At 57.4% G+C, this 27,628-nt stretch overlaps 2 protein-coding genes and 14 non-coding genes across 16 annotated transcripts; all 16 read right to left on the reverse strand.

Moving 5' to 3' along the window:
- Positions 1–2,928: 2,928 nt before the first annotated feature.
- LOC136599627 (uncharacterized) lies at positions 2,929–4,440 on the reverse strand. Its single transcript, XM_066588810.1, has one exon. It carries the CDS (start codon positions 4,438–4,440, stop codon positions 2,929–2,931), a length of 1,512 nt encoding a protein of 503 aa, XP_066444907.1.
- Positions 4,441–5,769: 1,329 nt separating this feature from the next.
- On the reverse strand, positions 5,770–5,933 carry LOC136599743 (U1 spliceosomal RNA). The gene has a single exon (XR_010789257.1). It is a non-coding gene; the product is annotated as a U1 spliceosomal RNA (small nuclear RNA).
- A 1,040-nt stretch (positions 5,934–6,973) lies between these two features.
- On the reverse strand, positions 6,974–7,137 carry LOC136599630 (U1 spliceosomal RNA). The gene has a single exon (XR_010789156.1). It is a non-coding gene; the product is annotated as a U1 spliceosomal RNA (small nuclear RNA).
- Positions 7,138–8,177: 1,040 nt separating this feature from the next.
- Positions 8,178–8,341, reverse strand: LOC136599631 (U1 spliceosomal RNA). The gene has a single exon (XR_010789157.1). It is a non-coding gene; the product is annotated as a U1 spliceosomal RNA (small nuclear RNA).
- Positions 8,342–9,381: 1,040 nt separating this feature from the next.
- On the reverse strand, positions 9,382–9,545 carry LOC136599632 (U1 spliceosomal RNA). Its single transcript, XR_010789158.1, has one exon. It is a non-coding gene; the product is annotated as a U1 spliceosomal RNA (small nuclear RNA).
- Positions 9,546–10,585: 1,040 nt separating this feature from the next.
- Positions 10,586–10,749, reverse strand: LOC136599633 (U1 spliceosomal RNA). Its single transcript, XR_010789159.1, has one exon. It is a non-coding gene; the product is annotated as a U1 spliceosomal RNA (small nuclear RNA).
- Positions 10,750–11,789: 1,040 nt separating this feature from the next.
- On the reverse strand, positions 11,790–11,954 carry LOC136599693 (U1 spliceosomal RNA). Its single transcript, XR_010789213.1, has one exon. It is a non-coding gene; the product is annotated as a U1 spliceosomal RNA (small nuclear RNA).
- A 3,735-nt stretch (positions 11,955–15,689) lies between these two features.
- Positions 15,690–17,330, reverse strand: LOC136599628 (uncharacterized). The gene has a single exon (XM_066588811.1). It carries the CDS (start codon positions 17,199–17,201, stop codon positions 15,690–15,692), a length of 1,512 nt encoding a protein of 503 aa, XP_066444908.1. The 5' UTR covers positions 17,202–17,330.
- A 1,240-nt stretch (positions 17,331–18,570) lies between these two features.
- Positions 18,571–18,734, reverse strand: LOC136599634 (U1 spliceosomal RNA). Its single transcript, XR_010789160.1, has one exon. It is a non-coding gene; the product is annotated as a U1 spliceosomal RNA (small nuclear RNA).
- Positions 18,735–19,774: 1,040 nt separating this feature from the next.
- Positions 19,775–19,938, reverse strand: LOC136599637 (U1 spliceosomal RNA). Its single transcript, XR_010789162.1, has one exon. It is a non-coding gene; the product is annotated as a U1 spliceosomal RNA (small nuclear RNA).
- Positions 19,939–20,978: 1,040 nt separating this feature from the next.
- Positions 20,979–21,142, reverse strand: LOC136599638 (U1 spliceosomal RNA). The gene has a single exon (XR_010789163.1). It is a non-coding gene; the product is annotated as a U1 spliceosomal RNA (small nuclear RNA).
- Positions 21,143–22,182: 1,040 nt separating this feature from the next.
- Positions 22,183–22,346, reverse strand: LOC136599639 (U1 spliceosomal RNA). The gene has a single exon (XR_010789164.1). It is a non-coding gene; the product is annotated as a U1 spliceosomal RNA (small nuclear RNA).
- Positions 22,347–23,386: 1,040 nt separating this feature from the next.
- On the reverse strand, positions 23,387–23,550 carry LOC136599640 (U1 spliceosomal RNA). The gene has a single exon (XR_010789165.1). It is a non-coding gene; the product is annotated as a U1 spliceosomal RNA (small nuclear RNA).
- A 1,040-nt stretch (positions 23,551–24,590) lies between these two features.
- Positions 24,591–24,754, reverse strand: LOC136599641 (U1 spliceosomal RNA). The gene has a single exon (XR_010789166.1). It is a non-coding gene; the product is annotated as a U1 spliceosomal RNA (small nuclear RNA).
- Positions 24,755–25,794: 1,040 nt separating this feature from the next.
- Positions 25,795–25,958, reverse strand: LOC136599642 (U1 spliceosomal RNA). Its single transcript, XR_010789167.1, has one exon. It is a non-coding gene; the product is annotated as a U1 spliceosomal RNA (small nuclear RNA).
- A 1,040-nt stretch (positions 25,959–26,998) lies between these two features.
- Positions 26,999–27,162, reverse strand: LOC136599643 (U1 spliceosomal RNA). Its single transcript, XR_010789168.1, has one exon. It is a non-coding gene; the product is annotated as a U1 spliceosomal RNA (small nuclear RNA).
- Positions 27,163–27,628: the final 466 nt, after the last annotated feature.

Genomic DNA, 27,628 nt, shown 5'->3' on the forward strand with positions numbered 1-27,628 from the left:
GCTTGACAGTGGCTGTGGGCAGGCCAGGAATGGCCTCCAGTGAGTCCTTTGCTCTGATGAGCTTGTGAACGGTCTTCGGCTTCCACAGGTCCGGCTTGAGTCCCTCCAGCTGGTGTTCTCTTACAAACTTGAGAATGTCCTGATAGTGCCAGGGGGGTTCCCAGTTGTAAGGGTAAGAGTTGTCCCACTTGTCCCACCCCAGCCTCTTCCAGAGGGGCAGGAGGAAGAAGCGGGATATGGAGCGGCCCGCGGAGCCCTGTTCTGCTGTTTTCAGAGTCCTGCGGATACAGTCGCAGACAAAGAAAATCCGCAACAGAGTAGGAATGTCAGGTACTCCCTTCCCACCCTTGCTGGGCTTCTTGTACATTGTTGTCCGTTTTACTCTGTCCATTTTGGAGCCCCAGATGAAGCGGAAGACGATCCTGGTGATGGCCTGACGTACGGTCACGTGAGGTGGCCAGGCTTGTGCCGTGTACTGGAGCACGGGTAGGATACCGTTGCGCAGTACAAGGGTCTTCCCCTCCAGAGTCAGTTGTCTGAGGCTCCACAGTCCAATCTTTTGGTTTGCTATTGCCAATCGGTCCTGCCAAGACTTTAGGGCTGCTCCCTCTCCCCCAAACCAGACTCCTAGGATCTTGATGAAGTCTGGCTGGATAGTGAAAGGGAAAGGGGTAGTCTGGGTCCATTCCATGAATAGCATGGACTCTGACTTCCCGAGGTTGACCTTGGCTCCTGAAGCTTTCCCGAATTCCTCGCAGGTCTGGACGAGCACAGTCACCGATCGCTGATCCGTGCAGAAAACTGTCACGTCGTCCATGTAGAGTGAACACTTGACTATTTGACGGTCTGGTCCCGGTACGGTGATCCCTCTGATCTCTGGATTCTGCCGGATAGACTCCGCGAAGAGTTCTATGACACAGACAAAAAGGAGAGGTGAAAGAGGGCAGCCCTGTCTGACCCCCGAGAGAACTGGGAAGGGGTCAGTTTTCCAGCCATTCACCAGCACCGTACTGGAGATGTCGAGGTACATCAGGTTAACGTAAGAGCAGAACATTTCCCCCAGCCCAAACCTTTGCAGGGCCTTGCTCATGAACACATGTGAAACACGGTCAAAAGCCTTTTCCTGGTCGAGGCTGACCAGAGCCGCAGGCACGCGGCGGTCCTTGATGTATTGCACTGTATCCCTGATGAGTGCAAGGCTGTCTGCGATTCTGCGGCCTGGAATCCCGCAGGTCTGGTCCGGGTGGATGATGCGTCCGATGATGGCTTTCAGGCGGTCAGCCAGTGCTTTGGCGAGGATCTTGTAGTCCACATTCAGGAGAGAGATGGGGCGCCAATTCTTCAAGTCCCGTCTCTCCCCCTTCCGCTTGTACAGGATCGTGATCATTCCTTCCCTTAGCGACTGCGGCATTTTACCCTCCACCGCCATCTCCCTGTACAGCTCTAACAGGTCCGGGCCTATGAGGTCCCACAGCGCTACGTATAGCTCGGCTGGGAGTCCGTCACTGCCCGGGGTCCTGCCGGATCTGAGGGATCTGGCAGCAGAGTGCAGTTCCCCCACCGTCAAGGGGGCATCCATGTCTGACTTCCCTGTGGGGTCCAAAGGGTTAGAGATACGAGAAAGAAACTTATCTGCTGTTTCCGGATCCGTGGCCTTCGGAGAATAGAGGTTGCTGTAGTAGTCTCTGACGACTCCCATCACTCTCTCCTTCCCCGTCACCATGTTTCCGGCTTCATCCCGTAGTTCGTTCAGGGGCGTGAGGTTAGCGTGGAGTTTCCTGAAGAAGAAAGAGTTACATTTCTCACCCTTCTCCAAGTGATCCACTTTGGAACGAAAGATGATGCGCCTGGCCTCCTCCTCAAAGTGTCTTTTCAGGCCCTTTTTGGTTTCTTCCAGCTCATCTCTGACATCCCAGCCATACTGGTGCAGGTCCTGTAGGGAACGCAGCTGTCTTTGCAGGTCCCTGAGGTCCCTCCTCCGCTTGCTTGCTTGTTGACGACCCTTCGCCTGAAAGAAGCTGCGAAACTTGTCTTTAACGTATTCCCACCATTCGCCTTTGTTGGAGAAAAGGCATTGGTCATTCCTCCAGATTATGTAGGCATCCCTAAGCTCCTCCAACACCTCCTCCCTTTGCAGCAAGGCACAGTTAAGCTTCCAAGAGCCTGGGCCGGGGGGTGACCCGGAGCCCAGGGCAACCTGTAGCCTAATGGCCCTGTGGTCAGAGAAGAAGCAGGGGACCATAGAGCACCTAACATGTTTCACCGCCCGAGACGTGAACACAAAGTCTATGCGGGACCGCTGAGACCCGTCAGGGCGGCTCCAACTGTAGTTGTCGGAGAGCGCGCCCACGGGGTCCGCGGCGTCCCGCAGGGAGGCCTGCGTCACCATCTCTATGAGCAGCTTAGATGATGAATCTAGGCCGGCTCTCGCTGAGGTCCTTCCATCCTGTTCCATGGAACAGTTGAAATCCCCACCCAACACTACAGCCCTAGTAGTGACAATCTGGGTGCGCAGAAGCTGGAAAAGCTCCAGACGCTCACTCCCGACCAGGGGGGCGTACACACTGATGAGCCTGACTGGCTCCCCCGCCCATGAACCGTCTACGACCAGTAGTCTGCCCAAGACGAGCTCATGTACGGCATCAAGTGTGAAATCACTCCCCCGGATGAGGATGGCGACCCCTGCGGCACCCGTGCTGCCCCCACCAGACCAGTAGGAGGGGCCGTGAGACCACTGCCTGGCCAGGTAGCGGTCAGACCAAAGGGAGGGCAAGGCACATTCCTGCAACATGTAAATATCACAGCCCTGTGAAGGCAAAAAGGTTAACACAGTTTGCAGTCTAGACTTATCCCTAATGCTTCTCACGTTAATGCTAAAGATGTTGAGGTTAGCCATTATGGAAGAAAAAAAGGGGGTTAAAAACGATGCTATACGCCTTTGTTACCACTTCTGTCGGGTGGGGGCTCCTTTTTGCAGTCCGCTGCATCCAGGGGCTCTGGCGCACCTACTTCCACTGGTCGGGTGTGCAGGGATGTGTCTGTGGCTTCCTCGTATTCTGGGCCCGATACCAGGTCTTCCGCAGATTGTTCCATCTCCTCCACCTCATCTTCTAGGGGCGCCTCCGCTGTTGTGACCACCTTCTTCTTGGTGGAGTCGGTGCAGGGGCTGTCTCGGTCTTTCCTCTTCCTCTGCTGGGTACCTGCAGAGGGCAGGGGGGGAAAATCCTCCTCGGAGAGGGCTGGAGTTGTGCTTGGTGTGGACCCAAGCACAGCTCCAGGTGAGTTGGGGGGTTGGGTAGCTCGTGGAACCGGTGAGAGGACCACTGAGGCAGGGGGTGTGGTGTCCGTGGGGAGGGTGCTGGGTTTGCTAGGGGTGCGGGGTAAAGCCTCAGGTGGGGTGACACTGGCGGTGGTCCCAGAGCCCTCAGTAGGGTTGGCGGCCAGGGGTGCCGTGTCTTTTTGGTGGCTAGGGGCTTGAGACGAGCCGGGGGGACGGGGCGTACTCTTACCCTTCTTCTCTTTAGTCGTCGGCGCTGGCTTTTTCTTCACCTTCGCCGGGCCTCTGGTTACAACAGAGGCATAGCTGTGCACTCTCTCAGGACATGCCCTGTACATGTGGGTCGCCTGGCCACAGAGGTTGCAGGCGATCTTCCGGGGGCAGTCCTTGGTTTCGTGCCCTGCCACTCGGCATACCCTGCAGGCTGACTCGGAGCAGTCCTTCATCTGGTGGCCCCCTCTGCCGCATTTTCGGCAGGTCTGCGGCATGTCGGGGTAGTAAATGAGGCCTGATGAGTTGCCCAGGGTGATGATTTGTGGTAGGTGCTTGACGCTGGTTCCGGGCCCTGAGTCCTTGTGCAGGCGGACAATGACTGACCACTTGCTGGTCCAGAAGCCGTTCCCATCCAGAATCCGGGTTGGTTCCTTCAATACTGTGCAGAAACGCTTTAGGAAAGTAGAAATGTCTCCTCCCGGGATGTGTGGGTTCCGCATGGAGACAGTCACTCTTCTTTCCTCTCTCTTCTCCCTCTCTTCCTCTCTACAGCTGCCCAGAAATTTTCTAAAGGGCGAGTCTGGGCTCGCTGCTTTCATCTTCTCCCAATAGCGTCTGCAGATTGTGGTTGACGCAAAGGTAATGTAAAAGATTCCAGCAACGAGAGCATGTATGCTAAGGATCTCACCTTGGGAGAAACCCTGTTCCAGAACCATCTTCTTCCCAAACACCTCCTGACTCATGTCCGGCAGTCTGCCATCCACCTCCTTCAACTTGAGGACTACAGTCTGCCTCATCCACGGCTCCAGCGAGGGAGGACCGCTTCTGGGCTTCCTGCCTACCTCTTGCTGAGGGGCTTCTGGAGCTGCCGGGCTGGGGGTCGGGCCGGCAGAGGGGGAAGGGTTCAGCTGGGCTTTCTCCGTCTTCTTGGCTTGATCCGATCGCTCCATGTTCTTGCAGCGTTGGTCTTCTCTGCGGGCTTCTTTGTTCTCCAGTCTTCAGTGTTTCCTCGGGTGGAGGGGCGTTGAAGGCCTGAGGCTAGTTCCAAAACCAATTCCACAAGGCAAGCAGACAGCAGATAAGATTACAAAGAATCTTCAGCTCTTTTCCAGGCAAGAGCTCTGCAAGCTAATGGCACCCACTTGAAACAGCAGTGCCTAGCTAGAGAGATTACCAGAATAACCTGTGCTGCAAAGCCACAGTGGACCAGTAAAGGTCCTAAACCCAGCCTGGGAGAACCACCTTAGTGATCATGGTATCTCCCCTGCCAGGTAAGTATGAGTTGCTCGGCGCCTGCCAGACGAGCCGCCCTCGGACGCAGCCCTGCTAGATCGCTGCGACTTTGTCGCCGTTTCCCAGGCGGGGGCCGCAAAGCGCCTGTAGGGATCGGCAGGCATCCTTGGCTCCGGCGCCGGGAGAGTGGGTGATGCCCCGCCGGTCTTCTTTTCCTGGAGCACCCCAAGCTTCTTCAACCACAGGCTCACTCCCAAGATGCACAGCAGCCTGCTCATTAGCATATGGGGGCGGGCCTTCGCCGCCACGCCCCACCGAGCAGTGCCAGCTCTCGACTAGGCATGGCAAACGCCCCCCGAAAGGCACGAGAGGCGTGCTCCGAGTTGCACGTTGCAGCTGGGGGAAAGGCCAGCAAGGCCCAAAGCAGCAGCAGCAGGCACAGCGAGGAGCCTCGTCTTAGACCAGGCAGGCACAATGATGATGTGCAGGAGAGAATGCACGGGGCGCAACGGTCCAGCAAGCCAAATGCTGAGGAGAGATGCTGTGAGAAGGAAGTCGCTCCAAAAGGTGGCTCCATAGATAAAAGAGAGAGAGAGAGAGAAAAAGAGAGAGAGAGAGAGAGAAAGAGAGCGAGCGCACACAGGTACAAGTGAAATGACAACAAACTTCCCCAAGCAAAAAACACCCCATTGTTACATTGTTTCTTGCCAATGGAAGGCTCCTCACACTGTTGCTCGGTGTCCGTCCACGAGGGGGAGACAGAGGCTGCTTAAGTACTGCTCAATCTGCTATTCCGGCGGCCGCACGCCGTCCAAGCGAGGAGCCCCCGGGACGGAGCAGCAGTGAGAGCGACGACGATCCGGGATGGGGGCTGGAATCGTCCTTTTGGAAAGGTCCCAGGTTAATGGTCGAGATACCCTTTGTCCCGAGGCAGAGCCCAAGCAAAGCGGTGGGCCAGGGGAGAGCAATGGACTCGAGCAAGCAGCTGGACCTGCTAGCAGCAGTCCCGAGGAGGAGAAGAGCACTGTTTTTGAACCAGAGTAAATCAGGGGAAAGCGCGAACGCAGTCCCCCACTACCACAAATTATGCAGTCGAGTTTCCCGCATTTGGGGAAATCGCAGGGGTCAGCACACCCGGAGTGCAATGGATGAGCCTCACCCTGGGAGAACCACCTTAGTGATCATGGTATCTCCCCTGCCAGGTAAGTATGAGTTGCTCGGCGCCTGCCAGACGAGCCGCCCTCGGACGCAGCCCTGCTAGATCGCTGCGACTTTGTCGCCGTTTCCCAGGCGGGGGCCGCAAAGCGCCTGTAGGGATCGGCAGGCATCCTTGGCTCCGGCGCCGGGAGAGTGGGTGATGCCCCGCCGGTCTTCTTTTCCTGGAGCACCCCAAGCTTCTTCAACCACAGGCTCACTCCCAAGATGCACAGCAGCCTGCTCATTAGCATATGGGGGCGGGCCTTCGCCGCCACGCCCCACCGAGCAGTGCCAGCTCTCGACTAGGCATGGCAAACGCCCCCCGAAAGGCACGAGAGGCGTGCTCCGAGTTGCACGTTGCAGCTGGGGGAAAGGCCAGCAAGGCCCAAAGCAGCAGCAGCAGGCACAGCGAGGAGCCTCGTCTTAGACCAGGCAGGCACAATGATGATGTGCAGGAGAGAATGCACGGGGCGCAACGGTCCAGCAAGCCAAATGCTGAGGAGAGATGCTGTGAGAAGGAAGTCGCTCCAAAAGGTGGCTCCATAGATAAAAGAGAGAGAGAGAGAGAAAAAGAGAGAGAGAGAGAGAAAGAGAGAGAGAGAGAGAGAAAAAGAGAGAGAGAGAGAGAGAAAGAGAGCGAGCGCACACAGGTACAAGTGAAATGACAACAAACTTCCCCAAGCAAAAAACACCCCATTGTTACATTGTTTCTTGCCAATGGAAGGCTCCTCACACTGTTGCTCGGTGTCCGTCCACGAGGGGGAGACAGAGGCTGCTTAAGTACTGCTCAATCTGCTATTCCGGCGGCCGCACGCCGTCCAAGCGAGGAGCCCCCGGGACGGAGCAGCAGTGAGAGCGACGACGATCCGGGATGGGGGCTGGAATCGTCCTTTTGGAAAGGTCCCAGGTTAATGGTCGAGATACCCTTTGTCCCGAGGCAGAGCCCAAGCAAAGCGGTGGGCCAGGGGAGAGCAATGGACTCGAGCAAGCAGCTGGACCTGCTAGCAGCAGTCCCGAGGAGGAGAAGAGCACTGTTTTTGAACCAGAGTAAATCAGGGGAAAGCGCGAACGCAGTCCCCCACTACCACAAATTATGCAGTCGAGTTTCCCGCATTTGGGGAAATCGCAGGGGTCAGCACACCCGGAGTGCAATGGATGAGCCTCACCCTGGGAGAACCACCTTAGTGATCATGGTATCTCCCCTGCCAGGTAAGTATGAGTTGCTCGGCGCCTGCCAGACGAGCCGCCCTCGGACGCAGCCCTGCTAGATCGCTGCGACTTTGTCGCCGTTTCCCAGGCGGGGGCCGCAAAGCGCCTGTAGGGATCGGCAGGCATCCTTGGCTCCGGCGCCGGGAGAGTGGGTGATGCCCCGCCGGTCTTCTTTTCCTGGAGCACCCCAAGCTTCTTCAACCACAGGCTCACTCCCAAGATGCACAGCAGCCTGCTCATTAGCATATGGGGGCGGGCCTTCGCCGCCACGCCCCACCGAGCAGTGCCAGCTCTCGACTAGGCATGGCAAACGCCCCCCGAAAGGCACGAGAGGCGTGCTCCGAGTTGCACGTTGCAGCTGGGGGAAAGGCCAGCAAGGCCCAAAGCAGCAGCAGCAGGCACAGCGAGGAGCCTCGTCTTAGACCAGGCAGGCACAATGATGATGTGCAGGAGAGAATGCACGGGGCGCAACGGTCCAGCAAGCCAAATGCTGAGGAGAGATGCTGTGAGAAGGAAGTCGCTCCAAAAGGTGGCTCCATAGATAAAAGAGAGAGAGAGAGAGAAAAAGAGAGAGAGAGAGAGAAAGAGAGAGAGAGAGAGAGAAAAAGAGAGAGAGAGAGAGAGAAAGAGAGCGAGCGCACACAGGTACAAGTGAAATGACAACAAACTTCCCCAAGCAAAAAACACCCCATTGTTACATTGTTTCTTGCCAATGGAAGGCTCCTCACACTGTTGCTCGGTGTCCGTCCACGAGGGGGAGACAGAGGCTGCTTAAGTACTGCTCAATCTGCTATTCCGGCGGCCGCACGCCGTCCAAGCGAGGAGCCCCCGGGACGGAGCAGCAGTGAGAGCGACGACGATCCGGGATGGGGGCTGGAATCGTCCTTTTGGAAAGGTCCCAGGTTAATGGTCGAGATACCCTTTGTCCCGAGGCAGAGCCCAAGCAAAGCGGTGGGCCAGGGGAGAGCAATGGACTCGAGCAAGCAGCTGGACCTGCTAGCAGCAGTCCCGAGGAGGAGAAGAGCACTGTTTTTGAACCAGAGTAAATCAGGGGAAAGCGCGAACGCAGTCCCCCACTACCACAAATTATGCAGTCGAGTTTCCCGCATTTGGGGAAATCGCAGGGGTCAGCACACCCGGAGTGCAATGGATGAGCCTCACCCTGGGAGAACCACCTTAGTGATCATGGTATCTCCCCTGCCAGGTAAGTATGAGTTGCTCGGCGCCTGCCAGACGAGCCGCCCTCGGACGCAGCCCTGCTAGATCGCTGCGACTTTGTCGCCGTTTCCCAGGCGGGGGCCGCAAAGCGCCTGTAGGGATCGGCAGGCATCCTTGGCTCCGGCGCCGGGAGAGTGGGTGATGCCCCGCCGGTCTTCTTTTCCTGGAGCACCCCAAGCTTCTTCAACCACAGGCTCACTCCCAAGATGCACAGCAGCCTGCTCATTAGCATATGGGGGCGGGCCTTCGCCGCCACGCCCCACCGAGCAGTGCCAGCTCTCGACTAGGCATGGCAAACGCCCCCCGAAAGGCACGAGAGGCGTGCTCCGAGTTGCACGTTGCAGCTGGGGGAAAGGCCAGCAAGGCCCAAAGCAGCAGCAGCAGGCACAGCGAGGAGCCTCGTCTTAGACCAGGCAGGCACAATGATGATGTGCAGGAGAGAATGCACGGGGCGCAACGGTCCAGCAAGCCAAATGCTGAGGAGAGATGCTGTGAGAAGGAAGTCGCTCCAAAAGGTGGCTCCATAGATAAAAGAGAGAGAGAGAGAGAAAAAGAGAGAGAGAGAGAGAAAGAGAGAGAGAGAGAGAGAAAAAGAGAGAGAGAGAGAGAGAAAGAGAGCGAGCGCACACAGGTACAAGTGAAATGACAACAAACTTCCCCAAGCAAAAAACACCCCATTGTTACATTGTTTCTTGCCAATGGAAGGCTCCTCACACTGTTGCTCGGTGTCCGTCCACGAGGGGGAGACAGAGGCTGCTTAAGTACTGCTCAATCTGCTATTCCGGCGGCCGCACGCCGTCCAAGCGAGGAGCCCCCGGGACGGAGCAGCAGTGAGAGCGACGACGATCCGGGATGGGGGCTGGAATCGTCCTTTTGGAAAGGTCCCAGGTTAATGGTCGAGATACCCTTTGTCCCGAGGCAGAGCCCAAGCAAAGCGGTGGGCCAGGGGAGAGCAATGGACTCGAGCAAGCAGCTGGACCTGCTAGCAGCAGTCCCGAGGAGGAGAAGAGCACTGTTTTTGAACCAGAGTAAATCAGGGGAAAGCGCGAACGCAGTCCCCCACTACCACAAATTATGCAGTCGAGTTTCCCGCATTTGGGGAAATCGCAGGGGTCAGCACACCCGGAGTGCAATGGATGAGCCTCACCCTGGGAGAACCACCTTAGTGATCATGGTATCTCCCCTGCCAGGTAAGTATGAGTTGCTCGGCGCCTGCCAGACGAGCCGCCCTCGGACGCAGCCCTGCTAGATCGCTGCGACTTTGTCGCCGTTTCCCAGGCGGGGGCCGCAAAGCGCCTGTAGGGATCGGCAGGCATCCTTGGCTCCGGCGCCGGGAGAGTGGGTGATGCCCCGCCGGTCTTCTTTTCCTGGAGCACCCCAAGCTTCTTCAACCACAGGCTCACTCCCAAGATGCACAGCAGCCTGCTCATTAGCATATGGGGGCGGGCCTTCGCCGCCACGCCCCACCGAGCAGTGCCAGCTCTCGACTAGGCATGGCAAACGCCCCCCGAAAGGCACGAGAGGCGTGCTCCGAGTTGCACGTTGCAGCTGGGGGAAAGGCCAGCAAGGCCCAAAGCAGCAGCAGCAGGCACAGCGAGGAGCCTCGTCTTAGACCAGGCAGGCACAATGATGATGTGCAGGAGAGAATGCACGGGGCGCAACGGTCCAGCAAGCCAAATGCTGAGGAGAGATGCTGTGAGAAGGAAGTCGCTCCAAAAGGTGGCTCCATAGATAAAAGAGAGAGAGAGAGAGAAAAAGAGAGAGAGAGAGAGAAAGAGAGAGAGAGAGAGAGAAAAAGAGAGAGAGAGAGAGAGAAAGAGAGCGAGCGCACACAGGTACAAGTGAAATGACAACAAACTTCCCCAAGCAAAAAACACCCCATTGTTACATTGTTTCTTGCCAATGGAAGGCTCCTCACACTGTTGCTCGGTGTCCGTCCACGAGGGGGAGACAGAGGCTGCTTAAGTACTGCTCAATCTGCTATTCCGGCGGCCGCACGCCGTCCAAGCGAGGAGCCCCCGGGACGGAGCAGCAGTGAGAGCGACGACGATCCGGGATGGGGGCTGGAATCGTCCTTTTGGAAAGGTCCCAGGTTAATGGTCGAGATACCCTTTGTCCCGAGGCAGAGCCCAAGCAAAGCGGTGGGCCAGGGGAGAGCAATGGACTCGAGCAAGCAGCTGGACCTGCTAGCAGCAGTCCCGAGGAGGAGAAGAGCACTGTTTTTGAACCAGAGTAAATCAGGGGAAAGCGCGAACGCAGTCCCCCACTACCACAAATTATGCAGTCGAGTTTCCCGCATTTGGGGAAATCGCAGGGGTCAGCACACCCGGAGTGCAATGGATGAGCCTCACCCTGGGAGAACCACCTTAGTGATCATGGTATCTCCCCTGCCAGGTAAGTATGAGTTGCTCGGCGCCTGCCAGACGAGCCGCCCTCGGACGCAGCCCTGCTAGATCGCTGCGACTTTGTCGCCGTTTCCCAGGCGGGGGCCGCAAAGCGCCTGTAGGGATCGGCAGGCATCCTTGGCTCCGGCGCCGGGAGAGTGGGTGATGCCCCGCCGGTCTTCTTTTCCTGGAGCACCCCAAGCTTCTTCAACCACAGGCTCACTCCCAAGATGCACAGCAGCCTGCTCATTAGCATATGGGGGCGGGCCTTCGCCGCCACGCCCCACCGAGCAGTGCCAGCTCTCGACTAGGCATGGCAAACGCCCCCCGAAAGGCACGAGAGGCGTGCTCCGAGTTGCACGTTGCAGCTGGGGGAAAGGCCAGCAAGGCCCAAAGCAGCAGCAGCAGGCACAGCGAGGAGCCTCGTCTTAGACCAGGCAGGCACAATGATGATGTGCAGGAGAGAATGCACGGGGCGCAACGGTCCAGCAAGCCAAATGCTGAGGAGAGATGCTGTGAGAAGGAAGTCGCTCCAAAAGGTGGCTCCATAGATAAAAGAGAGAGAGAGAGAGAAAAAGAGAGAGAGAGAGAGAAAGAGAGAGAGAGAGAGAGAAAAAGAGAGAGAGAGAGAGAGAAAGAGAGCGAGCGCACACAGGTACAAGTGAAATGACAACAAACTTCCCCAAGCAAAAAACACCCCATTGTTACATTGTTTCTTGCCAATGGAAGGCTCCTCACACTGTTGCTCGGTGTCCGTCCACGAGGGGGAGACAGAGGCTGCTTAAGTACTGCTCAATCTGCTATTCCGGCGGCCGCACGCCGTCCAAGCGAGGAGCCCCCGGGACGGAGCAGCAGTGAGAGCGACGACGATCCGGGATGGGGGCTGGAATCGTCCTTTTGGAAAGGTCCCAGGTTAATGGTCGAGATACCCTTTGTCCCGAGGCAGAGCCCAAGCAAAGCGGTGGGCCAGGGGAGAGCAATGGACTCGAGCAAGCAGCTGGACCTGCTAGCAGCAGTCCCGAGGAGGAGAAGAGCACTGTTTTTGAACCAGAGTAAATCAGGGGAAAGCGCGAACGCAGTCCCCCACTACCACAAATTATGCAGTCGAGTTTCCCGCATTTGGGGAAATCGCAGGGGTCAGCACACCCGGAGTGCAATGGATGAGCCTCACCCTGGGAGAACCACTTTTTTGATTGAAAACGAGACTTTATTACAGTCAGTCGTAAAACAAAAGCATACATTATACTGCGGCGCAGCGCAGTTTGCATTCAGTCAATAAATATCCACTCATACATACATGCACACTATGTAGTGTTTGTGTGGCTCACAGGGAACACTCTCATCCCCCACTGTAGGTCACACAAAGCACCACTCCCCTAATACAATAGATCTAAACATTCCTGCATGCAACCATCAACAAGCACACAACCTAGTGCTGGGGGAAAAAGGGTGTGGGGAGTAGGGGGCAGGGAGAGGGTTGCACAGGGCCATAGGCTTTATTGAAGGACAGAAACACCAAGGAGAGATGGGGGGAAGGAGAGGGGGGGTCAGTCCTCCTCTTCATCCGTGCCCGGACAGTCCATTATGGAGTAGTCTCTGAGCAGGCTCAAGACCAGCCTGCGGCAGTCCTGAATGGACATCCTCTCCCAGTTCATGACGAGTCGTTTCCTTGCCAGCCATAAGGCATCCTTGAAGCAGTTCATGAGGCGCCACGCTTCCTCGATGGCTTCCACTGTGTGAGTCCCAGCAAAAAGACCATAAAGTACCGCATGGTGTGTTAGGCTGCTCCTAGGGATAGAGTGTCTGAGTTCATGTTCCAGTGCGTCCAGGAGGGCCTGTGCAAAAGGGCACTGCCAGAAAAGGTGCATGGGTGTTTCCTCAGCAAGTGGGCACCTGGGGCAGTTCCTTTTGTCACATAGGCCACGGGCGTGCATGAAGGTTCTCACAGTGAGGCCCCCCTGGATGGCCATCCATGCCATGTCTTTATGTTCGTTGGTCAGTCTGTTGGAGGCCACGTTTTCCCACACCAGCTTGACAGTGGCTGTGGGCAGGCCTGGAATCGCTTCCAGTGAGTCCTTTGCTCTGATGAGCTTGTGAACGGTCTTCGGCTTCCACAGGTCCGGCTTGAGTCCCTCCAGCTGGTGTTCTCTTACAAACTTGAGAATGTCCTGATAGTGCCAGGGGGGTTCCCAGTTGTAAGGGTAAGAGTTGTCCCACTTGTCCCACCCCAGCCTTTTCCAGAGGGGCAGGAGGAAGAAGCGGGACATGGAGCGGCCCGCGGAGCCCTGTTCTGCTGTTTTCAGAGTCCTGCGGATACAGTCACAGACAAAGAAAATCCGCAACAGAGTAGGAATGTCAGGTACTCCCTTCCCACCCTTGCTGGGCTTCTTGTACATTGTTGTCCGTTTTACTCTGTCCATTTTGGAGCCCCAGATGAAGCGGAAGACGATCCTGGTGATGGCCTGACGTACGGTCACGTGAGGTGGCCAGGCTTGTGCCGTGTACTGGAGCACGGGTAGGATACCGTTGCGCAGTACAAGGGTCTTCCCCTCCAGAGTCAGTTGTCTGAGGCTCCACAGTCCAATCTTTTGGTTTGCTATTGCCAAACGGTCCTGCCAAGACTTTAGGGCTGCTCCCTCTCCCCCAAACCAGACTCCTAGGATCTTGATGAAGTCTGGCTGGATAGTGAAAGGGAAAGGGGTAGTCTGGGTCCATTCCATGAATAGCATGGACTCCGACTTCCCGAGGTTGACCTTGGCTCCTGAAGCTTTCCCGAATTCGTCGCAGGTCTGGACGAGCGCAGTCACCGATCGCTGATCCGCGCAGAAAACTGTCACGTCGTCCATGTAGAGTGAACACTTGACTACTTGACGGTCTGGTCCCGGTACGGTGATCCCTCTGATCTCTGGATTCTGCCGGATAGACTCCGCGAAGAGTTCTATGACACAGACAAAAAGGAGAGGTGAAAGAGGGCAGCCCTGTCTGACCCCAGAGAGAACTGGGAAGGGGTCAGTTTTCCAGCCATTCACCAGCACCGTACTGGAGATGTCGCGGTACATCAGGTTAACGTAAGAGCAGAACATTTCCCCCAGCCCAAACCTTTGCAGGGCCTTGCTCATGAACACATGTGAAACACGGTCAAAAGCCTTTTCCTGGTCGAGGCTGACCAGAGCCGCAGACACGCGGCGGTCCTTGATGTATTGCACTGTATCCCTGATGAGTGCAAGGCTGTCTGCGATTCTGCGGCCTGGAATCCCGCAGGTCTGGTCCGGGTGGATGATGCGTCCGATGATGGCTTTCAGGCGGTCAGCCAGTGCTTTGGCGAGGATCTTGTAGTCCACATTCAGGAGAGAGATGGGGCGCCAATTCTTCAAGTCCCGTCTCTCCCCCTTCCGCTTGTACAGGATCGTGATCATTCCTTCCCTTAGCGACTGCGGCATTTTACCCTCCACCGCCATCTCCCTGTACAGCTCTAACAGGTCCGGGCCTATGAGGTCCCACAGCGCTACGTATAGCTCGGCTGGGAGTCCGTCACTGCCCGGGGTCCTGCCGGATCTGAGGGATCTGGCAGCAGAGTGCAGTTCCCCCACCGTCAAGGGGGCATCCATGTCTGACTTCCCTGTGGGGTCCAAAGGGTTAGATATACGAGAAAGAAACTTATCTGCTGTTTCCGGATCCGTGGCCTTCGGAGAATAGAGGTTGCTGTAGTAGTCTCTGACGACTCCCATCACTCTCTCCTTCCCCGTCGCCATGTTTCCGGCTTCATCCCGTAGTTCGTTCAGGGGCGTGAGGTTAGCGTGGAGTTTCCTGAAGAAGAAAGAGTTACATTTCTCACCCTTCTCCAAGTGCTCCACTTTGGAACGAAAGATGATGCGCCTGGCCTCCTCCTCAAAGTGTCTTTTCAGGCCCTTTTTGGTTTCTTCCAGCTCATCTCTGACATCCCAGCCATACTGGTGCAGGTCCTGTAGGGAACGCAGCTGTCTTTGCAGGTCCCTGAGGTCCCTCCTCCGCTTGCTTGCTTGTTGACGACCCTTCGCCTGAAAGAAGCTGCGAAACTTGTCTTTAACGTATTCCCACCATTCGCCTTTGTTGGTGAAGAGGCATTGGTCGTTCCTCCAGATTATGTAGGCATCCCTAAGCTCCTCCAACACCTCCTCCCTTTGCAGCAAGGCACAGTTAAGCTTCCAAGAGCCTGGGCCGGGGGGTAACCCGGAGCCCAGGGCAGCCTGCAGCCTAATGGCCCTGTGGTCAGAGAAGAAGCAGGGGACCATAGAGCACCTAACATGTTTCACTGCCCGAGACGTGAACACGAAGTCTATACGGGATCGCTGAGAGCCATCAGGGCGGCTCCAACTGTAGTTGTCGGAGAGCGCGCCCACGGGGTCCGCGGCGTCCCGCAGGGAGGCCTGCGTCACCATCTCTATGAGCAGCTTAGATGAGGAATCTAGGCCGGCTCTCGCTGAGGTCCTTCCATCGGGTTCCATGGAACAGTTGAAATCCCCACCCAACACTACAGCCCTAGTAGTGACAATCTGGGTGCGCAGAAGCTGGAAAAGCTCCAAACGCTCACTCCCGACCAGGGGGGCGTACACACTGATGAGCCTGACTGGCTCCCCCGCCCATGAACCGTCTACGACCAGTAGTCTGCCCAAGACGAGCTCATGTACGGCATCAAGTGTGAAATCACTCCCCCGGATGAGGATGGCGACCCCTGCGGCACCCGTGCTGCCCCCACCAGACCAGTAGGAGGGGCCGTGAGACCACTGCCTGGCCAGGTAGCGGTCAGACCAAAGGGAGGGCAAGGCACATTCCTGCAACATGTAAATATCACAGCCCTGTGAAGGCAAAAAGGTTAACACAGTTTGCAGTCTAGACTTATCCCTAATGCTTCTCACGTTAATGCTAAAGATGTTGAGGTTAGCCATTATGGAAGAAAAAAAAGGGGGTTAAAAACGATGCTATACGCCTTTGTTACCACTCCTGTTGGGTGGGGGCTCCTTTTTGCAGTCCGCTGCATCCAGGGGCTCTGGCGCACCTACTTCCACTGGTCGGATGTGCAGGGATGTGTCTGTGGCTTCCTCGTATTCTGGGCCCGATACCAGGTCTTCCGCAGATTGTTCCATCTCCTCCACCTCATCTTCTAGGGGCGCCTCCGCTGTTGTGACCACCTTCTTCTTGGTGGAGTCGGTGCAGGGGCTATCTCGGTCTTTCCTCTTCCTCTGCTGGGTACCTGCAGAGGGCAGGGGGGGAAAATCCTCCTCGGAGAGGGCTGGAGTTGTGCTTGGTGTGGACCCAAGCACAGCTCCAGGTGAGTTGGGGGGTTGGGTAGCTCGTGGAACCGGTGAGAGGACCACTGAGGCAAGGGGTGTGGTGTCCGTGGGGAGGGTGCTGGGTTTGCTAGGGGTGCGGGGTAAAGCCTCAGGTGGGGGGACACTGGCGGTGGTCCCAGAGCCCTCAGTAGGGTTGGCGGCCAGGGGTGCCGTGTCTTTTTGGTTGCTAGGGGCTTGAGACGAGCCGGGGGGACGGGGCGTACTCTTACCCTTCTTCTCTTTAGTCGTCGGCGCTGGCTTTTGCTTCACCTTCGCCGGGCCTCTGGTTACAACAGAGGCATAGCTGTGCACTCTCTCAGGACATGCCCTGTACATGTGGGTCGCCTGGCCACAGAGGTTGCAGGCGATCTTCCGGGGGCAGTCCTTGGTTTCGTGCCCTGCCACTCGGCATACCCTGCAGGCTGACTCAGAGCAGTCCTTCATCTGGTGGCCCCCTCTGCCGCATTTTCGGCAGGTCTGCGGCATGTCGGGGTAGTAAATGAGGCCTGATGAGTTGCCCAGGGTGATGATTTGTGGTAGGTGCTTGACGCTGGTTCCGGGCCCTGAGTCCTTGTGCAGGCGGACAATGACTGACCACTTGCTGGTCCAGAAGCCGTTCCCATCCAGAATCCGGGTTGGTTCCTTCAATACTGTGCAGAAACGCTTTAGGAAAGTAGAAATGTCTCCTCCCGGGATGTGTGGGTTCCGCATGGAGACAGTCACCCTTCTTTCCTCTCTCTTCTCCCTCTCTTCCTCTCTACAGCTGCCCAGAAATTTTCTGAAGGGCGAGTCTGGGCTCGCTGCTTTCATCTTCTCCCAATAGCGTCTGCAGATTGTGGTTGACGCAAAGGTAATGTAAAAGATTCCAGCAACGAGGGCATGTATGCTAAGGATCTCACCTTGGGAGAAACCCTGCTCCAGAACCATCTTCTTCCCAAACACCTCCTGACTCATGTCCGGCAGTCTGCCATCCACCTCCTTCAACTTGAGGACTACAGTCTGCCTCATCCACGGCTCCAGCGAGGGAGGACCGCTTCTGGGCTTCCTGCCTACCTCTTGCTGAGGGGCTTCTGGAGCTGCCGGGCTGGGGGTTGGGCCGGCAGAGGGGGAAGGGTTCAGCTGCGCTTTCTCCGTCTTCTTGGCTTGATCCGATCGCTCCATGTTCTTGCGGCGTTGGTCTTCTGTGCAGGCTTCTTTGTTCTCCAGTCTTCAGTGTTTCCTCGGGTGGAGGGGCGTTGAAGGCCTGAGGCTAGTTCCAAAACCAGTTCCACAAGGCAAGCAGACAGCAGATAAGATTACAAAGAATCTTCAGCTCTTTTCCAGGCAAGAGCTCTGCAAGCTAATGGCACCCACTTGAAACAGCAGTGCCTAGCTAGAGAGATTACCAGAATAACCTGTGCTGCAAAGCCACAGTGGACCAGTAAAGGTCCTAAACCCAGCATGGGAGAACCACCTTAGTGATCATGGTATCTCCCCTGCCAGGTAAGTATGAGTTGCTCGGCGCCTGCCAGACGAGCCGCCCTCGGACGCAGCCCTGCTAGATCGCTGCGACTTTGTCGCCGTTTCCCAGGCGGGGGCCGCAAAGCGCCTGTAGGGATCCGCAGGCGTCCTTCGCTCCGGAGCCGGGAGAGTGGGTGATGCCCCGCCGCTCTTCTTTTCCTGGAGCACCCCAAGCTTCTTCAACCACAGGCTCACTCCCAAGATGCACAGCAGCCTGCTCATTAGCGTATGGGGGCGGGCCTTCGCCGCCACGCCCCACCGAGCAGTGCCAGCTCTCGACTAGGCATGGCAAACGCCCCCCGAAAGGCACGAGAGGCGTGCTCCGAGTTGCACGTTGCAGCTGGGGGAAAGGCCAGCAAGGCCCAAAGCAGCAGCAGCAGGCACAGCGAGGAGCCTCGTCTTAGACCAGGCAGGCACAATGATGATGTGCAGGAGAGAATGCACGGGGCGCAACGGTCCAGCAAGCCAAATGCTGAGGAGAGATGCTGTGAGAAGGAAGTCGCTCCAAAAGGTGGCTCCATAGATAAAAGAGAGAGAGAGAGAGAAAAAGAGAGAGAGAGAGAGAAAGAGAGAGAGAGAGAGAGAAAAAGAGAGAGAGAGAGAGAGAAAGAGAGCGAGCGCACACAGGTACAAGTGAAATGACAACAAACTTCCCCAAGCAAAAAACACCCCATTGTTACATTGTTTCTTGCCAATGGAAGGCTCCTCACACTGTTGCTCGGTGTCCGTCCACGAGGGGGAGACAGAGGCTGCTTAAGTACTGCTCAATCTGCTATTCCGGCGGCCGCACGCCGTCCAAGCGAGGAGCCCCCGGGACGGAGCAGCAGTGAGAGCGACGACGATCCGGGATGGGGGCTGGAATCGTCCTTTTGGAAAGGTCCCAGGTTAATGGTCGAGATACCCTTTGTCCCGAGGCAGAGCCCAAGCAAAGCGGTGGGCCAGGGGAGAGCAATGGACTCGAGCAAGCAGCTGGACCTGCTAGCAGCAGTCCCGAGGAGGAGAAGAGCACTGTTTTTGAACCAGAGTAAATCAGGGGAAAGCGCGAACGCAGTCCCCCACTACCACAAATTATGCAGTCGAGTTTCCCGCATTTGGGGAAATCGCAGGGGTCAGCACACCCGGAGTGCAATGGATGAGCCTCACCCTGGGAGAACCACCTTAGTGATCATGGTATCTCCCCTGCCAGGTAAGTATGAGTTGCTCGGCGCCTGCCAGACGAGCCGCCCTCGGACGCAGCCCTGCTAGATCGCTGCGACTTTGTCGCCGTTTCCCAGGCGGGGGCCGCAAAGCGCCTGTAGGGATCGGCAGGCATCCTTGGCTCCGGCGCCGGGAGAGTGGGTGATGCCCCGCCGGTCTTCTTTTCCTGGAGCACCCCAAGCTTCTTCAACCACAGGCTCACTCCCAAGATGCACAGCAGCCTGCTCATTAGCATATGGGGGCGGGCCTTCGCCGCCACGCCCCACCGAGCAGTGCCAGCTCTCGACTAGGCATGGCAAACGCCCCCCGAAAGGCACGAGAGGCGTGCTCCGAGTTGCACGTTGCAGCTGGGGGAAAGGCCAGCAAGGCCCAAAGCAGCAGCAGCAGGCACAGCGAGGAGCCTCGTCTTAGACCAGGCAGGCACAATGATGATGTGCAGGAGAGAATGCACGGGGCGCAACGGTCCAGCAAGCCAAATGCTGAGGAGAGATGCTGTGAGAAGGAAGTCGCTCCAAAAGGTGGCTCCATAGATAAAAGAGAGAGAGAGAGAGAAAAAGAGAGAGAGAGAGAGAAAGAGAGAGAGAGAGAGAGAAAAAGAGAGAGAGAGAGAGAGAAAGAGAGCGAGCGCACACAGGTACAAGTGAAATGACAACAAACTTCCCCAAGCAAAAAACACCCCATTGTTACATTGTTTCTTGCCAATGGAAGGCTCCTCACACTGTTGCTCGGTGTCCGTCCACGAGGGGGAGACAGAGGCTGCTTAAGTACTGCTCAATCTGCTATTCCGGCGGCCGCACGCCGTCCAAGCGAGGAGCCCCCGGGACGGAGCAGCAGTGAGAGCGACGACGATCCGGGATGGGGGCTGGAATCGTCCTTTTGGAAAGGTCCCAGGTTAATGGTCGAGATACCCTTTGTCCCGAGGCAGAGCCCAAGCAAAGCGGTGGGCCAGGGGAGAGCAATGGACTCGAGCAAGCAGCTGGACCTGCTAGCAGCAGTCCCGAGGAGGAGAAGAGCACTGTTTTTGAACCAGAGTAAATCAGGGGAAAGCGCGAACGCAGTCCCCCACTACCACAAATTATGCAGTCGAGTTTCCCGCATTTGGGGAAATCGCAGGGGTCAGCACACCCGGAGTGCAATGGATGAGCCTCACCCTGGGAGAACCACCTTAGTGATCATGGTATCTCCCCTGCCAGGTAAGTATGAGTTGCTCGGCGCCTGCCAGACGAGCCGCCCTCGGACGCAGCCCTGCTAGATCGCTGCGACTTTGTCGCCGTTTCCCAGGCGGGGGCCGCAAAGCGCCTGTAGGGATCGGCAGGCATCCTTGGCTCCGGCGCCGGGAGAGTGGGTGATGCCCCGCCGGTCTTCTTTTCCTGGAGCACCCCAAGCTTCTTCAACCACAGGCTCACTCCCAAGATGCACAGCAGCCTGCTCATTAGCATATGGGGGCGGGCCTTCGCCGCCACGCCCCACCGAGCAGTGCCAGCTCTCGACTAGGCATGGCAAACGCCCCCCGAAAGGCACGAGAGGCGTGCTCCGAGTTGCACGTTGCAGCTGGGGGAAAGGCCAGCAAGGCCCAAAGCAGCAGCAGCAGGCACAGCGAGGAGCCTCGTCTTAGACCAGGCAGGCACAATGATGATGTGCAGGAGAGAATGCACGGGGCGCAACGGTCCAGCAAGCCAAATGCTGAGGAGAGATGCTGTGAGAAGGAAGTCGCTCCAAAAGGTGGCTCCATAGATAAAAGAGAGAGAGAGAGAGAAAAAGAGAGAGAGAGAGAGAAAGAGAGAGAGAGAGAGAGAAAAAGAGAGAGAGAGAGAGAGAAAGAGAGCGAGCGCACACAGGTACAAGTGAAATGACAACAAACTTCCCCAAGCAAAAAACACCCCATTGTTACATTGTTTCTTGCCAATGGAAGGCTCCTCACACTGTTGCTCGGTGTCCGTCCACGAGGGGGAGACAGAGGCTGCTTAAGTACTGCTCAATCTGCTATTCCGGCGGCCGCACGCCGTCCAAGCGAGGAGCCCCCGGGACGGAGCAGCAGTGAGAGCGACGACGATCCGGGATGGGGGCTGGAATCGTCCTTTTGGAAAGGTCCCAGGTTAATGGTCGAGATACCCTTTGTCCCGAGGCAGAGCCCAAGCAAAGCGGTGGGCCAGGGGAGAGCAATGGACTCGAGCAAGCAGCTGGACCTGCTAGCAGCAGTCCCGAGGAGGAGAAGAGCACTGTTTTTGAACCAGAGTAAATCAGGGGAAAGCGCGAACGCAGTCCCCCACTACCACAAATTATGCAGTCGAGTTTCCCGCATTTGGGGAAATCGCAGGGGTCAGCACACCCGGAGTGCAATGGATGAGCCTCACCCTGGGAGAACCACCTTAGTGATCATGGTATCTCCCCTGCCAGGTAAGTATGAGTTGCTCGGCGCCTGCCAGACGAGCCGCCCTCGGACGCAGCCCTGCTAGATCGCTGCGACTTTGTCGCCGTTTCCCAGGCGGGGGCCGCAAAGCGCCTGTAGGGATCGGCAGGCATCCTTGGCTCCGGCGCCGGGAGAGTGGGTGATGCCCCGCCGGTCTTCTTTTCCTGGAGCACCCCAAGCTTCTTCAACCACAGGCTCACTCCCAAGATGCACAGCAGCCTGCTCATTAGCATATGGGGGCGGGCCTTCGCCGCCACGCCCCACCGAGCAGTGCCAGCTCTCGACTAGGCATGGCAAACGCCCCCCGAAAGGCACGAGAGGCGTGCTCCGAGTTGCACGTTGCAGCTGGGGGAAAGGCCAGCAAGGCCCAAAGCAGCAGCAGCAGGCACAGCGAGGAGCCTCGTCTTAGACCAGGCAGGCACAATGATGATGTGCAGGAGAGAATGCACGGGGCGCAACGGTCCAGCAAGCCAAATGCTGAGGAGAGATGCTGTGAGAAGGAAGTCGCTCCAAAAGGTGGCTCCATAGATAAAAGAGAGAGAGAGAGAGAAAAAGAGAGAGAGAGAGAGAAAGAGAGAGAGAGAGAGAGAAAAAGAGAGAGAGAGAGAGAGAAAGAGAGCGAGCGCACACAGGTACAAGTGAAATGACAACAAACTTCCCCAAGCAAAAAACACCCCATTGTTACATTGTTTCTTGCCAATGGAAGGCTCCTCACACTGTTGCTCGGTGTCCGTCCACGAGGGGGAGACAGAGGCTGCTTAAGTACTGCTCAATCTGCTATTCCGGCGGCCGCACGCCGTCCAAGCGAGGAGCCCCCGGGACGGAGCAGCAGTGAGAGCGACGACGATCCGGGATGGGGGCTGGAATCGTCCTTTTGGAAAGGTCCCAGGTTAATGGTCGAGATACCCTTTGTCCCGAGGCAGAGCCCAAGCAAAGCGGTGGGCCAGGGGAGAGCAATGGACTCGAGCAAGCAGCTGGACCTGCTAGCAGCAGTCCCGAGGAGGAGAAGAGCACTGTTTTTGAACCAGAGTAAATCAGGGGAAAGCGCGAACGCAGTCCCCCACTACCACAAATTATGCAGTCGAGTTTCCCGCATTTGGGGAAATCGCAGGGGTCAGCACACCCGGAGTGCAATGGATGAGCCTCACCCTGGGAGAACCACCTTAGTGATCATGGTATCTCCCCTGCCAGGTAAGTATGAGTTGCTCGGCGCCTGCCAGACGAGCCGCCCTCGGACGCAGCCCTGCTAGATCGCTGCGACTTTGTCGCCGTTTCCCAGGCGGGGGCCGCAAAGCGCCTGTAGGGATCGGCAGGCATCCTTGGCTCCGGCGCCGGGAGAGTGGGTGATGCCCCGCCGGTCTTCTTTTCCTGGAGCACCCCAAGCTTCTTCAACCACAGGCTCACTCCCAAGATGCACAGCAGCCTGCTCATTAGCATATGGGGGCGGGCCTTCGCCGCCACGCCCCACCGAGCAGTGCCAGCTCTCGACTAGGCATGGCAAACGCCCCCCGAAAGGCACGAGAGGCGTGCTCCGAGTTGCACGTTGCAGCTGGGGGAAAGGCCAGCAAGGCCCAAAGCAGCAGCAGCAGGCACAGCGAGGAGCCTCGTCTTAGACCAGGCAGGCACAATGATGATGTGCAGGAGAGAATGCACGGGGCGCAACGGTCCAGCAAGCCAAATGCTGAGGAGAGATGCTGTGAGAAGGAAGTCGCTCCAAAAGGTGGCTCCATAGATAAAAGAGAGAGAGAGAGAGAAAAAGAGAGAGAGAGAGAGAAAGAGAGAGAGAGAGAGAGAAAAAGAGAGAGAGAGAGAGAGAAAGAGAGCGAGCGCACACAGGTACAAGTGAAATGACAACAAACTTCCCCAAGCAAAAAACACCCCATTGTTACATTGTTTCTTGCCAATGGAAGGCTCCTCACACTGTTGCTCGGTGTCCGTCCACGAGGGGGAGACAGAGGCTGCTTAAGTACTGCTCAATCTGCTATTCCGGCGGCCGCACGCCGTCCAAGCGAGGAGCCCCCGGGACGGAGCAGCAGTGAGAGCGACGACGATCCGGGATGGGGGCTGGAATCGTCCTTTTGGAAAGGTCCCAGGTTAATGGTCGAGATACCCTTTGTCCCGAGGCAGAGCCCAAGCAAAGCGGTGGGCCAGGGGAGAGCAATGGACTCGAGCAAGCAGCTGGACCTGCTAGCAGCAGTCCCGAGGAGGAGAAGAGCACTGTTTTTGAACCAGAGTAAATCAGGGGAAAGCGCGAACGCAGTCCCCCACTACCACAAATTATGCAGTCGAGTTTCCCGCATTTGGGGAAATCGCAGGGGTCAGCACACCCGGAGTGCAATGGATGAGCCTCACCCTGGGAGAACCACCTTAGTGATCATGGTATCTCCCCTGCCAGGTAAGTATGAGTTGCTCGGCGCCTGCCAGACGAGCCGCCCTCGGACGCAGCCCTGCTAGATCGCTGCGACTTTGTCGCCGTTTCCCAGGCGGGGGCCGCAAAGCGCCTGTAGGGATCGGCAGGCATCCTTGGCTCCGGCGCCGGGAGAGTGGGTGATGCCCCGCCGGTCTTCTTTTCCTGGAGCACCCCAAGCTTCTTCAACCACAGGCTCACTCCCAAGATGCACAGCAGCCTGCTCATTAGCATATGGGGGCGGGCCTTCGCCGCCACGCCCCACCGAGCAGTGCCAGCTCTCGACTAGGCATGGCAAACGCCCCCCGAAAGGCACGAGAGGCGTGCTCCGAGTTGCACGTTGCAGCTGGGGGAAAGGCCAGCAAGGCCCAAAGCAGCAGCAGCAGGCACAGCGAGGAGCCTCGTCTTAGACCAGGCAGGCACAATGATGATGTGCAGGAGAGAATGCACGGGGCGCAACGGTCCAGCAAGCCAAATGCTGAGGAGAGATGCTGTGAGAAGGAAGTCGCTCCAAAAGGTGGCTCCATAGATAAAAGAGAGAGAGAGAGAGAAAAAGAGAGAGAGAGAGAGAAAGAGAGAGAGAGAGAGAGAAAAAGAGAGAGAGAGAGAGAGAAAGAGAGCGAGCGCACACAGGTACAAGTGAAATGACAACAAACTTCCCCAAGCAAAAAACACCCCATTGTTACATTGTTTCTTGCCAATGGAAGGCTCCTCACACTGTTGCTCGGTGTCCGTCCACGAGGGGGAGACAGAGGCTGCTTAAGTACTGCTCAATCTGCTATTCCGGCGGCCGCACGCCGTCCAAGCGAGGAGCCCCCGGGACGGAGCAGCAGTGAGAGCGACGACGATCCGGGATGGGGGCTGGAATCGTCCTTTTGGAAAGGTCCCAGGTTAATGGTCGAGATACCCTTTGTCCCGAGGCAGAGCCCAAGCAAAGCGGTGGGCCAGGGGAGAGCAATGGACTCGAGCAAGCAGCTGGACCTGCTAGCAGCAGTCCCGAGGAGGAGAAGAGCACTGTTTTTGAACCAGAGTAAATCAGGGGAAAGCGCGAACGCAGTCCCCCACTACCACAAATTATGCAGTCGAGTTTCCCGCATTTGGGGAAATCGCAGGGGTCAGCACACCCGGAGTGCAATGGATGAGCCTCACCCTGGGAGAACCACCTTAGTGATCATGGTATCTCCCCTGCCAGGTAAGTATGAGTTGCTCGGCGCCTGCCAGACGAGCCGCCCTCGGACGCAGCCCTGCTAGATCGCTGCGACTTTGTCGCCGTTTCCCAGGCGGGGGCCGCAAAGCGCCTGTAGGGATCGGCAGGCATCCTTGGCTCCGGCGCCGGGAGAGTGGGTGATGCCCCGCCGGTCTTCTTTTCCTGGAGCACCCCAAGCTTCTTCAACCACAGGCTCACTCCCAAGATGCACAGCAGCCTGCTCATTAGCATATGGGGGCGGGCCTTCGCCGCCACGCCCCACCGAGCAGTGCCAGCTCTCGACTAGGCATGGCAAACGCCCCCCGAAAGGCACGAGAGGCGTGCTCCGAGTTGCACGTTGCAGCTGGGGGAAAGGCCAGCAAGGCCCAAAGCAGCAGCAGCAGGCACAGCGAGGAGCCTCGTCTTAGACCAGGCAGGCACAATGATGATGTGCAGGAGAGAATGCACGGGGCGCAACGGTCCAGCAAGCCAAATGCTGAGGAGAGATGCTGTGAGAAGGAAGTCGCTCCAAAAGGTGGCTCCATAGATAAAAGAGAGAGAGAGAGAGAAAAAGAGAGAGAGAGAGAGAAAGAGAGAGAGAGAGAGAGAAAAAGAGAGAGAGAGAGAGAGAAAGAGAGCGAGCGCACACAGGTACAAGTGAAATGACAACAAACTTCCCCAAGCAAAAAACACCCCATTGTTACATTGTTTCTTGCCAATGGAAGGCTCCTCACACTGTTGCTCGGTGTCCGTCCACGAGGGGGAGACAGAGGCTGCTTAAGTACTGCTCAATCTGCTATTCCGGCGGCCGCACGCCGTCCAAGCGAGGAGCCCCCGGGACGGAGCAGCAGTGAGAGCGACGACGATCCGGGATGGGGGCTGGAATCGTCCTTTTGGAAAGGTCCCAGGTTAATGGTCGAGATACCCTTTGTCCCGAGGCAGAGCCCAAGCAAAGCGGTGGGCCAGGGGAGAGCAATGGACTCGAGCAAGCAGCTGGACCTGCTAGCAGCAGTCCCGAGGAGGAGAAGAGCACTGTTTTTGAACCAGAGTAAATCAGGGGAAAGCGCGAACGCAGTCCCCCACTACCACAAATTATGCAGTCGAGTTTCCCGCATTTGGGGAAATCGCAGGGGTCAGCACACCCGGAGTGCAATGGATGAGCCTCACCCTGGGAGAACCACCTTAGTGATCATGGTATCTCCCCTGCCAGGTAAGTATGAGTTGCTCGGCGCCTGCCAGACGAGCCGCCCTCGGACGCAGCCCTGCTAGATCGCTGCGACTTTGTCGCCGTTTCCCAGGCGGGGGCCGCAAAGCGCCTGTAGGGATCGGCAGGCATCCTTGGCTCCGGCGCCGGGAGAGTGGGTGATGCCCCGCCGGTCTTCTTTTCCTGGAGCACCCCAAGCTTCTTCAACCACAGGCTCACTCCCAAGATGCACAGCAGCCTGCTCATTAGCATATGGGGGCGGGCCTTCGCCGCCACGCCCCACCGAGCAGTGCCAGCTCTCGACTAGGCATGGCAAACGCCCCCCGAAAGGCACGAGAGGCGTGCTCCGAGTTGCACGTTGCAGCTGGGGGAAAGGCCAGCAAGGCCCAAAGCAGCAGCAGCAGGCACAGCGAGGAGCCTCGTCTTAGACCAGGCAGGCACAATGATGATGTGCAGGAGAGAATGCACGGGGCGCAACGGTCCAGCAAGCCAAATGCTGAGGAGAGATGCTGTGAGAAGGAAGTCGCTCCAAAAGGTGGCTCCATAGATAAAAGAGAGAGAGAGAGAGAAAAAGAGAGAGAGAGAGAGAAAGAGAGAGAGAGAGAGAGAAAAAGAGAGAGAGAGAGAGAGAAAGAGAGCGAGCGCACACAGGTACAAGTGAAATGACAACAAACTTCCCCAAGCAAAAAACACCCCATTGTTACATTGTTTCTTGCCAATGGAAGGCTCCTCACACTGTTGCTCGGTGTCCGTCCACGAGGGGGAGACAGAGGCTGCTTAAGTACTGCTCAATCTGCTATTCCGGCGGCCGCACGCCGTCCAAGCGAGGAGCCCCCGGGACGGAGCAGCAGTGAGAGCGACGACGATCCGGGATGGGGGCTGGAATCGTCCTTTTGGAAAGGTCCCAGGTTAATGGTCGAGATACCCTTTGTCCCGAGGCAGAGCCCAAGCAAAGCGGTGGGCCAGGGGAGAGCAATGGACTCGAGCAAGCAGCTGGACCTGCTAGCAGCAGTCCCGAGGAGGAGAAGAGCACTGTTTTTGAACCAGAGTAAATCAGGGGAAAGCGCGAACGCAGTCCCCCACTACCACAAATTATGCAGTCGAGTTTCCCGCATTTGGGGAAATCGCAGGGGTCAGCACACCCGGAGTGCAATGGATGAGCCTCACCCTGGGAGAACCACCTTAGTGATCATGGTATCTCCCCTGCCAGGTAAGTATGAGTTGCTCGGCGCCTGCCAGACGAGCCGCCCTCGGACGCAGCCCTGCTAGATCGCTGCGACTTTGTCGCCGTTTCCCAGGCGGGGGCCGCAAAGCGCCTGTAGGGATCGGCAGGCATCCTTGGCTCCGGCGCCGGGAGAGTGGGTGATGCCCCGCCGGTCTTCTTTTCCTGGAGCACCCCAAGCTTCTTCAACCACAGGCTCACTCCCAAGATGCACAGCAGCCTGCTCATTAGCATATGGGGGCGGGCCTTCGCCGCCACGCCCCACCGAGCAGTGCCAGCTCTCGACTAGGCATGGCAAACGCCCCCCGAAAGGCACGAGAGGCGTGCTCCGAGTTGCACGTTGCAGCTGGGGGAAAGGCCAGCAAGGCCCAAAGCAGCAGCAGCAGGCACAGCGAGGAGCCTCGTCTTAGACCAGGCAGGCACAATGATGATGTGCAGGAGAGAATGCACGGGGCGCAACGG

Source organism: Eleutherodactylus coqui, unplaced genomic scaffold (assembly GCF_035609145.1).
Source record: "Eleutherodactylus coqui strain aEleCoq1 unplaced genomic scaffold, aEleCoq1.hap1 HAP1_SCAFFOLD_306, whole genome shotgun sequence".
NCBI classification, from domain to species: domain Eukaryota; kingdom Metazoa; phylum Chordata; class Amphibia; order Anura; family Eleutherodactylidae; genus Eleutherodactylus; species Eleutherodactylus coqui.